A 12,892-nucleotide genomic window follows, 5' to 3' on the forward strand; every position below is an offset into this window, starting at 1 on the left:
TTGGTTGGGGTCTTTCTTCACCCGGGGCCCCCCGGACTCATCTCAGTACTCATTACATTCCTCGCTCTGCTCCTGTTCCAGAACAATGTCAAATTAGACAATAATTTAAACATAAAAAGTTTTTGTAGCTGGGCACTGATTACAAAAATGATTAGTAGTTAATACCAGGGGTCTTCCACAGGGGGCCGGGACTAGTTTTGCCCTATTCTTGCACCCATATATGTGATTTGCAAGTATTTCGAATAGTATTAGAATATCTTGCGTTTATGTATAGTACTTTGATAGTTTATTAATGTTCTACCATTATTGTTGACAGATGTTACTGCAGGGAATAAAGGTATTGCAACTTCTCACTTTGGGCACGCAGAACGTGTCCATTTATTTCACACACTGCACTAACAACACTAACAACACAACACACACACCTATCTTCTTAAGAGCCCATGGTCAATTATGCCTACAATACATTATTTGCAGGATCTATTCATCTTCGTCATCATCATCTTGAATGTCCTCCCTAATAGTGTTGACACAGTCTCCACCATAGAATTTGCAGAGAGTGCAAGGCAGGTTATTGTTTGAGCAGCTGCACCGTCCCTTGCAACCTGCTTTGCAACCACAAGTACTGCCTTTGGAGCAGGGAGGGCAAGACACCTGACTGGAACATACCCTCCACTATCTGAATTCCATCCATTTTGTTCGATTGGTGGAAGCTCAGGGCAATTTGTCAGGTATGATGATCCTGCATTGTGACGTAGTTGGCACAGAGGATATGTGGTAGCAGTGCAGCACGAGTTGGAGGTAGCATCTCACCCTCCAAGTTCTTTGACCGAAATAGTTCCCATCTAGTAATAGCAAGGTTGTTGGACCTTTTGGACTGTAAACACTGCATGCAAAATGTTCCAATGGTGAGGGAAGCTTGCCGTTAACAAGCTCAGGAGGAATGGAACCCATTCCAAGGTCCTTGAAGCAGTTAATGGCATGATCATCATCATCAAGCCTCAAGTAGGCATTGACCCATGTCTTCTTGGAGATTCCAACTAAATTTCCTCCCCAGTCAGCACCAGAAAAATTGTGCAGGCCCAGGAAGGTTGTGTAGGCCCAGGAAGAATGTAATTTTTTGCCCCATCTGACACAAGCGCTGATGAAACCAGACTCTTCAATGGTGTGTTCTCTTTGAACAGATTGCCTCCACAGTGCAACTCAATCAATTTACATTGCTTGAGAGCATTTTCTCTTGACCTCAATGCAATCTCTCCTGAGAGCTGATAATGTTCTTTCCTTGAAGACCTGGAAGCTTTTGGGAAGCTGTTGAGGTACTGATTACCAGCTCAGTGGCCTTATGGTTAGAGTGTCCGCCCTGAGACTGGGAGGTCGGGGTTCGATCCCCGGCCGGATCATACCAAAGACTCTAAAAATGGGACCCAGTGCCTCCCTGCTTGACACTCAGCATCAAGGGTTGGATTGGGGGTAAGTCCCTAGCATCATGTCCAGGGGGTGTACTTGTACATCAAGCTGCCTCACGCTACAGAAACAGGAGATAGGCTCCTACCCTATGGGCCTCATGGCTCGGCAAGGCTACTTGAGGTACTGATTCACTAGACCAGAAAGATGAGGTGTGGTAGTGACTAGTCGGTCCAGAGCTGCTTCATCTCTATTGAGTCCAACCATCCCACCATGTCCCTTTAGCTTCTTGATTTCCTGCTCAAGGGCTTGATCTGTGAAGAGATGAGATGACTTTGCCCTGACTTCAGTGCGTTCCATGTTTCTGGGTCATCCTGTTCAAGAGCGTTCATTTGGGCAAGATAGACTGGCATCAGTCGAGCATATTTAAGGAGATCACGAGCACTTGATGATGACAAGTAGACCTCCCAGTCACCTGACCGACAACAGAAAGACAAAGAGAAAAGAGAAAGACAGCAGCCTGTCTGATCTTGACTGATCTTTATTTAGAAGAAATATTTGCTACACTTGGGTCTGAGGCACCTTACTTTGAAAATAGCTGATCTACAAGCTCAAACTACAACCTTGTAGATCAGCTGGTATTGGCTACTACAATTTTTTTATATCAGAGCCCAGCTACAAATACTTTTATGCTTCATTTATGATCTAATTTGACAATATTCTGGAGCAGAGCAAGGAATGTAATGAGAACTGGGATAGGCCCAGGGGTCAGTCCTGGAGGTCCCAGGTGAGGAAACACCCCTACCAAAAGTCCAAAAAGATTCTTCTGACCACTTTAAAAGTTTAAGAAATCAACTGTTTTAAAACATACAAAACTATTCTAATATTATGAAAATCGGACATTAACTGGCTGGCATACTGTTCTGGGAGGTCACAAATAGATGACCCCCCCCAGAAACGGGGTTTGGACTCTATAGAACCAAGATCTGCAAAAAAAACTATTTTAGCACAAAGATCCTACGGGAGCTGTTTTTTTGACGCCTCGTACCACACTATTCAGCAGATTTTGATTTAGTCTTAATCTTTGTCTTTTGAATAACCATTTAGTCTTAGCCTAGTCTTTATGTCGACTAAATATCAACATCTTAGTCTTATTGCAATGTTAATTTTGCCAGAAAAGGTCTTAGTTTACTCTTTTGAATAACACATTATTTAGTCTTAGTCCTATTTGGTCATCTGACCTTAGTCCTTTAGTCTTTCAGTCTTTGAACACTGCTTGTCGTTTTTTATCTCTAGAAAACACCATGGAGGTGGTTCTGTTTAAGAGTCCAACGTCCGGACTGGGCTTCAGTTTCTACATCTCTGACATCACGTCGGGGCCGGACACCGGCACCGTGGTCCGCATCAAGCGGCTGTTCGAAGGCCAGCCGGCGGCCGAGAGCGGCCTCCTGCAGGAGGGAGACATCATCATCTCTGTCAACGGAGAGGCCGTCAGGGACCTCTCCTACCAGGTAAACAGCTGTGCTGTTTTAGGTAGGGTAAGTCAGGGGTGGGAAACTTTGAAGATGGAGAGGGCCACTATTGCTCACTCCAGAGGGTGTTCACTGGTTCTTTTGACCTGAGATCAGATTAAAAAAATGTCTTCTATATCCTGACAGTTTTCTGAAAAAGCTATGTTTCTATGTCAGTGGTTCTTAGATCTTTCAAAAAATAGCAGACCTACAAGCTTGAGCTTGTAGATCTGCTATTTTTCAATAGCTAAAGCATAACATAATGCTAACACCAAAAGCTGTTCCCGCCCCAAAATGGGTTAATAAATCAGTGCTATTGAACTACCCTTACGTCTGTGTGTGGGTTTTACAAATATTGAACCAAGAAAAAGTGTTTAAAAAGCACTTTTGACTAAACCTCTTTACTCCATTGGATCCTCAAACTGTCGGTCAAGCCTCATAACTTCAACTGAGTTCAATGATGGACATAACAACTAAAAAGTATCTCCACGTCACTAGTTAAAACCCTCCTAATTCCACTTGAGCTGGATTTGGGTAAGGTGATGATAATATCAGGACACATGCAAGTATCTGACCATGTCTAAAGTCACTGTACCAACGTTAATGAGGCAGTATTGTGTTGTTTTAAAAATTATACATGGTTGGTTTCTGCCTGACAGCAGAGATATACTGTAGTATGTATACATAACTTGTTTCAGTTTTTTAAAGATAGAAACATGGGAACAGGACACTCACTGTGACTTACTGTCTTTTCATTTTCTCAGACCGTCAAACGACTGTCTTATTATTGTCTTTCCTGTGTTCTTATTTTTTTTACTGTCTTATCGCAGTCTCACTGTCTTTATTGTAGTGGTGTCTTATTGTGGCGTTGCTGTCTTATTGTTGTATCGTTGTCTTGTTTTGTTGCTGTCTTGTTGTCGTTGTCTCAGAGGGTCTTGACTCTTCTCCGGGGCGCTCCATCTGAAGTCCACCTGCTCATCTGTAGACCAGGTGCCAGATCACTGGGCAATTTAGATGACCTGCTGGTGAGCGCACGCACGCGCACGCACGCACGCACGCACGCACGCAGAAACGCATATCTTAATTTGTTTATTTGGACTTTCAGTTTAATGGTCTTTTCAGACGTGTAACGCAGACGTCGCATTACTGTGCTTAACTGACCAGCCAACTGGGCCTGTATACCCAGCCAATCACCAAACGTACCTTAGTTACGTCATCAACAATGGTGGTCCCTTATTGGCCGATGGACGACACCATCATACACACATACCCATTGACCAACATACATACCCAGCCGATCGCAGTACGTGCTCGCTCTGCTTGCGCAAGTAATAATCTCCTAAAACGTGCTTATTTTGAAGCAATCAATAGACTAATGGCTCAATAGGATGTTGCTGTTTTACTGAGAACGACACCGACACGTCGACAAGTATAACTGAGTCTTAACCCAGATGCCCTGGTGTGTGTGTGTGTGTGTGTGTGTGTGTGTGTGTGTGTGTGTGTGTGTGTGTGTGTGTGCCTGTCTGTGTGTGTGTGTGTGTGTGTGTGTGTGTGTGTGTGTGTGTGCATGCTATCGTGCAGAGTCCCTGTCCCAACAGAGAGCTGCGCTCCCGGTCTCTGGACATCGTCCTGGACGAGGACTACAGCCAGCTGCTGTTCAAGCTGATGACGGAGGACGTCGTCCTGAACGACTCCCTGCCCAACGAGGACGAGGACGACGAGGACGACTGGGTGCCGGTGGTCCAGCCCCCTCCCAAGCCCCCCAACCTCCCCCCGCCCAAGCCCCTGGCCGGATGCCTCCGCCTCCGTCTGGACGTGGACCGGGCGACTCCGACTCCTCCTCCCCCTCCCCCGTCCCCCCCCCGCCTGCCCCCCCCGTCACCCGCCTCGCCTCCCCCCTCGCCCCCGTCCCCCATGTCGCCGGTCTCGCCCGCCGCCTCCCCTACTTCGACGTGCTCGACGCCCCCGGTGTCCGCCTTTTCCATGCTCCCGGCGCCGCCGTCGGGCTTTTCCATGACCCCGCCCACCTCGTTGATGACCCCGCCCCCCCACTGCGTCGCCCGGGGGGGGGAGCCGCCGGAGGAAGGGAGCGAGCGGGCGATGGCCAATGACGTCACGGGGGGAGGAGGAGGAGGAGGGGAGCAGTTCAACAGGTCGGCGTACTCTACCACGGCTGATTTTTTGGACGGCTGTCCGAACTCGACGACCGGTGCGAAGCCTATGTACACCAGGTAATGCACGCACACACACACGTGAGGACATTTCACAATGTTAACTACACTGGGGTTGCACTGATGTTTGAAGTATTTGACATAACACACTCTCGTGCACAATACAGCATATTATGTTATATCTACCGTTTTCATATTTTCATAATTCACCAGACCACTTTCTGGTCTCTATGTCAGCAGGCTAGATCCCCAATATTACATTTAACTATAGGGACCCTCTGGAACCCCCTCAAGGCGCCAGCACGGAGTAGTGTTGTTTTTCTTCGGGGGTGCGTGGGAGAGACAAGCAGCACTTGCGTGTTGGTTACATATTTTAGGCTGCTTTACATAGTACATACCCAGCCGATCTCAGTACTTAATAATGGACCTTGACATGAAAAGGGTTTTAAAATCTTCCCTGCAGCGGCGTCCGAGAGGAGGCGGACGGCAGTCTGACCTACTGCCTGATGGGAAACGGGCTGACCATCCTGGCCGACGAGGAGTACATGACCATCAGCTCCACACTGGAGCCTCCGTACAGCGCCCCGCCCACCTCCACCACCGCACGGCCCCGTCACCTGCTGGGCCACGCCCCCTCCTCCACCCCGCCTCCCCGCACGCCCAACTGCGCGGGCGTCGCGGCCGCGGCCATAGGCCCCAGTCACTCCTTCCACGGGCACATGCTCACGCCGCCCACGCACCGCCGCACCGGCTTCATGCCCCCCAGCTTCTCCTCCGACACCCTGATCCTGGGGCACCCGCGGCCCTCCGTGGCGCCGCCCCCCAAAGCCCAGACTCCCCTGGCTCTGACCACCCAGCCGCCCAAGGCCCAGCAGTATGGCCAGTACTCGCCCGTCTTCAAGGCCAGCAAGCCTCCGCCACCTTCTCCGCCTCCTCCTCTGCCCATCATCACCACCCAGGTAGGCTGCCTTTCATTGGTTTTTACCGTGGCGTTGAACATGGCGGTCGTCCATTAACCTCTTGTCTCCGTATTCAAACTTTTTGTGTTTTTTCGTGAACTGATCTCCTACTGTACTTGATCATACTACAGGTCTACAGCATCACACGACAGTACTAACAGTAACAGATCCACAAGCTGGAAACACGGCGTAAAGCGACTCGTTTTGAGCATGTAGATCTGCTACTTTTGTTACTTTGGAATTTTAAGATTTGAGATGCTAATCAAAATGTCAAATTTTGACAAGAATTGCACAGTAGGGCAGATATGACAATAACTTATACATATAAATGACAGGCAATGATCAAAATCAATGTACTAATATGGTCAAAACAGGCCATGTAGTTAATAGCATTATACTTTACTATTATACTTAATAGTATTTTATACTTTGTGATGGCCGATGTTGTGAGCTATCTTTCTCAACAGATGAATTTATCGTCTCTATCTATTTTTTGCGATTATGTCAAATAATTAGAATCGGGCTATACAGTATACACACGTGCATCTTCCCTACTTCCTTCACAGGTGTTACCACTGATACTAATGAAGGATCTGTTCCATTCTGTTCAAACAGAGTCAGTGCTGCTATTTTATTTGGTCCACACTTTAAAAGGAAAATGCATAAGGACACAAACAGTATGGGTGCAGTTATGTTACAATCACAAGCATATGACACATGTTTGGAATCATGATACAGCATGCAAGAATGTCACTCAGCAGCGTCTCTGATAGCCATATTCGTTCACACGACGGTGCTCAGGACTAGGCTTAGTCTCATATGGTGGCATAGACAGTACAACAGGGACAGTACAACACCTCGCAAGTCCTTCTGCCTCATCCTATGGACACTCCAAGCTGTCGAGAGTTTGAAACGCTCCCACAAACGCTCCCACGCTGTGGGCATGTCCCAGGCTGGACCATCAGAGAGAACGGAGCCGTCTCACACCTCCGCCCGGTGACAACACGCGGCGTCCGCTTGCCGTAGGGAAGTTGCCGACTCACCGGGTCTCTCCCGGTGACGCTGCACCCTCCATACTCCCTAGCCGCTCTCATGGGCCTGGAAGTCCACACACCGCTGCCCCGATGGCGGACCGACACACCGCGGGGAAGTCACCGGGTCCACTGCCTCTCCTCCCGGCTCCCGGCACACACACACGCACACACACACACACACACGCACGCACACGCACACTGCTACACCAGTGGGTCCCCAATTGCCCCGTGCGGTTGCGTAACTCTGAGAGTGTACAAATGGGGGTGTACATTTGTGAGTTATGGGGGTCCTTGAAATTAAAAAGTTTGACAACCACTGCACACTAAATGGAACAGAGCCTTAATTAGTATCATCGGTAACACATGTGAAGGAAGTATTAGGGAAGCGGCCCGGAAGTGTAGGAAGAGTTATTCTGTGTGCATAGAGCCCATTGTGTACTAACTGTCTGTGACCCACACAGGTCAGCTCCTCGGGAACCCACTGCAGCAGCATCCCCCGCGCTCCGGCACAGCCGTCCCCCCTGACCCAAAACCACCGCCCCCCGCCCCCGGAGCCGCCGAGGAAGTCCATCACCTACAGGGACTACGACGACGACGAAGACGAGGAGGAGGAGCGCAGAAAGGCGAGTTGCGCGAGGTTTAAAATTGTCCCTTTCCTGTCTGCATTTTTTTCCAATGGCATTTTGTCGCTGTCGCGTCGGAGTCGGAAACCTCTTATCTCCATATTCCATTATTTTCCCCCCTTCCCCCCGTAAAGCCCTGCTACTACTTGAACACACAAAAGCATCGAAAGTAGCAGTAGTAGGAGCTGTCTGAGCTCGTGGATCTGCTACTTTCGATGCTTTTGAATTTAAATCCTGAAAAGTAACAGTTTTGGACATAATGAGGTTCCCACCCGACGATATAAAGGTGCTGTTAGTGGTGTTTTGGATTTTGATTTTTTAAGACAAAAGGTGTTCTGGCTTTATTATATTCCGATACTAATCTTCGCTATAGAGTGTTTTATTTCAGTAAACAAAGGGTCCCTCCCGTTAATGTAGCCTATCACCTTGTTCTACTGCACATTTGCAAACGAGCTAAGTCTGCTTATTATAAGAAACTTGTTTTTATTGGTATAGTCACAGGTTGTGGTTTTTTTGGGCTTGTATTGGACCGGTGTTCTTAAACCAAACGAGACAACACAGATCGGTGAGACTAGCTACACTGTAGTGTGTCTATTGGCTGACCATCTCAAATTAATTGGGTCAAATTAATGATAAAGAACTCAAAATACATCAGACCGAATGCACTGCATTAATAAAGTAAAAAAATAAATCATAAACGTGGTTCATCGGTTCTCTGCCCACACGGATTTAAATTTATAAATAATTCACTTCCAATTTCAATTGTTTTTCCTATATCATATTATGATTATGGATGTTTCTCTCTCCTGATTGGATGAAATTGGTATCCCAAACAGATTTTCTTTTTTGTCCCGTTTACTAAAGAGTTGGAGAGATAGGGAGACATAGCCAGACCACAGTTACTGAACAAACACTCTTTATCGGAATATAGGGCTATTATTTAACACTTATTTTAACATCACTCACAGCACCTTTAACCACTTCATCCTGGTATTCCCAGTTTGGGCATGTCATTATCGCAAAAAAGGAAAAAAATTAAAAAGGAGGTAATTAAATGTCAAATATTTTCAATAAGTTTCAAAAATAGTGAAATTAGCAGACCTGCTGTACAACATTGCAACACGGCGCAATGTGATGCATTGTGAGCTTATAGATAGCTATTTTCACTATTTTTGTGTGACACCGTTGTACAACGAATGCCTTTCAGCCATTCACCACACTATCTTTGAATGTGCACAAGTCCAACCATACAAATTTACGCAAGCAACCTTTAATATAACCTTTCACATGACAAAGCCTGCTTATACAACTACCTACACATCGGCCACTGCCCCCCTGTGAATGTCATCTTATTGTTACGATATAGGCCGATGGCAGTCAACAAGGCGAATATCGGCCGATACAATGTACGGCCGATATATCGATGCATCCCAAGGTTATTATAGTTTTGCATTTCTCATTAGATTGTTTTCGCCCCTGTGTGTGTGTGTTTGTGTGAGTGTGTCTGAGTGAGTGCGTGATTCCGGAGCTAATCGCGCAAAACAAAAAAATCACCGGACCTATCGGGCGCCAAAACGTTTTGTGCACGCTGCCAGTAGAACGAGGAAGACACTACTTTTTTTTTCTAATCCGTGAACGACAACTACCTATTTTTTTTCTTCTTTTCTTCTTCTTCTTTTTTTGTGCATGCATTTATACCTCCGCCCACCGTCCTTCCGGATTGCACCTTTCTTCACAGGAAGAAAGAGTGGCCTGGTAAATCGCCGGATGTCATACGGACGTGCTTCTGTCGCCTACACATACAGCTCAGTGTATGGAGTATGTATCATTGACTCTTGCTATGCCCTCGTAGCATAGCTAAGGTCACTAACCCCAGGCAGAAGTAAACACATGACGCATGTGGAATTACAGAGGCTCCTATCTTTGTATATCAAGATGGCTCTTCCCCAATGATGTTTATTTCACAAAGAAAAATGTTTTCTTGCACATACCTATCGATTGGTTTTGTTTTGCTGTATCGTTGAGCTTATAAGTTACACTCTGTCGCGCAACGGTGTTGCTTGCCAAAAAAGGACAGATCTACAAGCTGTCAACGGCCTTGCACCACGACACGGTGATAGCTCATAGATCAGTTCTTTTTGGAAACAATTTTCGCAACAACTACGGTGTGAAGTTGCAGGACTTTTTTTTCTCCCCTTTGGCAAAAAAATAAATAAGCGTGAATCCGTGATCAGCATTGCTCACTTCACTGATGACAACCACCCGGTGCTTGTTTCTACCTACTCCGGCGTACGAGAGTGTCTCTTGCTGAAAAAAAAAAGAAAAATATCAACTTAAAAAGTAAAGACGGATCCACGTGGATCCATTATTTTCGGCGAGTGACACTGTCAGCAGCAGCAGACCTACAAGCTCATAGTGCTGGCGCGCTACGAGCTTGTAGGTCTGCTATTTTAAGGAGTATGAATGAGGGTTAACTTTCATGTCCATTGAATATGAGCTGTTGCGTCAGTTGGATTTAATGACTTTATAAAGAACTTTGCCTTCAAGAAAAGCAGGAGAAAGCACTTATAATATCAGCAATGGTAAGTCAAATAGGCTATACAGTATGGCTTACAGTGTTAATCTATATTTGTATAGCCTGCGTGTACTTGTGTTTGATGCCTGGCCTTCATTGAATGTTGCATACTATGCTGTTTATTTCACCAATGCTGTCTTGCATATTTCTATGAACCAACAACTGTGTTTGTTTGCTGTGACATTAAGTTTAATTTTACTCACTCCATCGTGCAATGGTGACAGATCTACAAACTATCAATGCGTTGCATCGCAACGCTGTGATAGCTTGCAAATCTGGGTTTTTTCTTTTTTTTGGAACGTGACAACTACGGAGTGAAGTTGCAGGACTTTTCTTTTCTCCCTTAGGCAAAAAATGATAAGCCTGGCTGAATCAGCTGAATCAGCATTGCTAGCTGCTAAGTAAAATAGGCTATAATGGCTTACAGCGTCCATTTATATTTAATATTTATATAGCCTGCGTGTACTTGTGTATGATGCCTGCCTGGCCTTCATTGAATGTTGCACAGTGGTTTGAGCAGCGCCGCCTGCTTGCAGAACACAAAATTAACGGACAGCTGACACCTTCACCTTCACTGCTGTGTTTAGACTGTTGCCTTGGTTGTCCTTGCGTGTTCGATGTGTTGTCTAGCCAATTTGGTGCCTTTCGAGGCCTACAGTTTATTGGGTTTGGTGAGCTTGCGTGTCACTGTCTGAGCTATGGGATGTTGTGTTTGAGAGAATGGTCCTCAACCGCTAATGCAATGCACAAGGATAATGTTTGTTTGTTTGTTTGTGTGGTGCATAAGATGGCCTACAAAGATGATTAGCCCTGGGCCGTGTGATGATGTAACTTGGCTCTGTGCCCATACGCATGTGATTGTGATGGCATTCGGCGTAGACCTACTTTTGACTGTGTTTTATGTTTTCGCCCCTGTGTGTCTGTCTGTGTGTCTGTAAACTCTGTATGTCTGTCTGTCTGTCTGTCTGTCCAGAGCTAATCTTGTACTAATCAGCGGCCAACATTTTGTTAGGCGAAAGGATGACACCCCCTCCCAAATGTCTCAATTCGGCCTCATGGTGGCGCAATACCAGCCCGCTTTGCGTTTGGTTTTTGAATTGTAGATTGTATACAATCAAAATTGGATTCCATGGATTGATAAGGCAATTCCTCATATAGGTCCCGCCCATTTCTGCCTAACTGCCATAATTGCAATTTCTTCAAAACACTTTTTTCCACTACAGATGCTGGAAAACTCACTACAAAAAATCACTACACTTCTGGTGTCATGTGATCGACCGATTTTGATATTCCATAACAATTGGCTACAATTTGCTTCCAAATCTTGTGTGGGAAGCAAAGAATGTAAAAAAAAACAAAAAAAACATGAGCACATTGTCCGACTGCCCCCTAATTTAACACTCTTTTCGCCCAGCGTCATTTGGAACCATTAATCAGTACGCCCAGCGATTTGCAGCTTCAGAGCCCATTTCAAAGTGACACGACGCCATCTTGGTTGTGCTAGGAAATAATAGCATGTAGCCAAAAGACCCCCGAGAGGATCGACAGCCACCGGAGGTATGATTACTTGTAACGTGACAAGCGGTGGGACCACGATTGGCCGCCACAAACAATCTTTTGTTAGAATTGGAAGGATTGATTTAGATTAGAGTTATACACGTTTTTAAGATTTTTAATCCCATCCATTAAAATGGAGCTGGACCACTTTGGATGACGGACTAGCCGGAAATGACATCGGATCGAATGTTGCCCAATAGACGCTCCCGGCCTGTAGACCGGTGCGCTCTGTTATGAAACGAGTAATGTTCCGTATTTTTGATGAATCTCCGTCCTGGGCGATGGGCGTAATGATTTAATAAGGCGGAGACTTCCGTCTGGGGCGATAGGAGTGTTAATCACATATTGAGGGGGCTGTAGTACACAACACCGAGCAGTTTGTTTGTAGAACTATGATTACAGTATTTCACCAAACTCTGGTAGAGTGGGCGGGGCCTATTTCATAGAAACGATGCCATATCATGACTGCACTGTCCAATCGACCCCAAATTGGAATGGCATGTTGAGGGGCCTCTATAGTGCCACCTCTAAAAGAGAGTCCCCTTCTGCCCCCTGCAGCCCATGACTGACCTGGACATACTGTATGCTCTCCACTGAGCACCCCATTTTGTTTTCAGTTCAGTTTGAAAGACTTTTTTTAGGCTTATTTTTTGTTCGTTTTTTGTGTTTTTTTTATAATTCAATATAATATAATATGGGGTATTTGTATTATTGTGTAATACAACTCATGAAACAACATACCATTAAAACTACTGTTAACTGTTAAAACTTTCATATCCACCCACAAAACTAGGGTTATGTACAGTATGTATCAGTGACATTAGATGAAAACACAAGAGAACATTTTCTCTCTACAATTTAGTTTGTTGCAGTTCGTTTTGAAAACACACAAAAAGATACGATAGTTTTCGTTTTTGGTTATTTACATTCTTTTCAATGCCTCGTTTCATTTCAGTTCACAAAAAAAAAAGTTTTCTCATGTGTATTTTCAGTTGGGTTTTTTTTTGTTTACTTTTTTCAGTCTCAGTTGAACTATAATAACCTTGGTGCCTCCCTAA

The 12,892-nt window shown here is 45.6% G+C and overlaps 1 protein-coding gene across 1 annotated transcript in view; it reads left to right on the forward strand.

Annotated features, from left to right (window-relative positions):
* The window catches only part of ptpn20 (protein tyrosine phosphatase non-receptor type 20), a gene marked incomplete at both ends in the record, with an annotated part of 69,246 nt that overhangs the window by 35,070 nt on the left and 21,284 nt on the right, over positions 1-12,892 (forward strand). The window contains 6 exons of the mRNA XM_083775021.1: positions 2,701-2,915; positions 3,845-3,940; positions 4,038-4,114; positions 4,514-5,146; positions 5,550-6,045; positions 7,541-7,702. Coding sequence (XP_083631147.1) covers positions 2,701-2,915; positions 3,845-3,940; positions 4,038-4,114; positions 4,514-5,146; positions 5,550-6,045; positions 7,541-7,702 — 1,679 coding nt within the window. The remainder of the gene's footprint in view (positions 1-2,700; positions 2,916-3,844; positions 3,941-4,037; positions 4,115-4,513; positions 5,147-5,549; positions 6,046-7,540; positions 7,703-12,892) is intronic.

Source organism: Protomyctophum parallelum (assembly GCF_964188405.1).
Source record: "Protomyctophum parallelum genome assembly, chromosome: 10".
Lineage (NCBI taxonomy): Eukaryota > Metazoa > Chordata > Actinopteri > Myctophiformes > Myctophidae > Protomyctophum > Protomyctophum parallelum.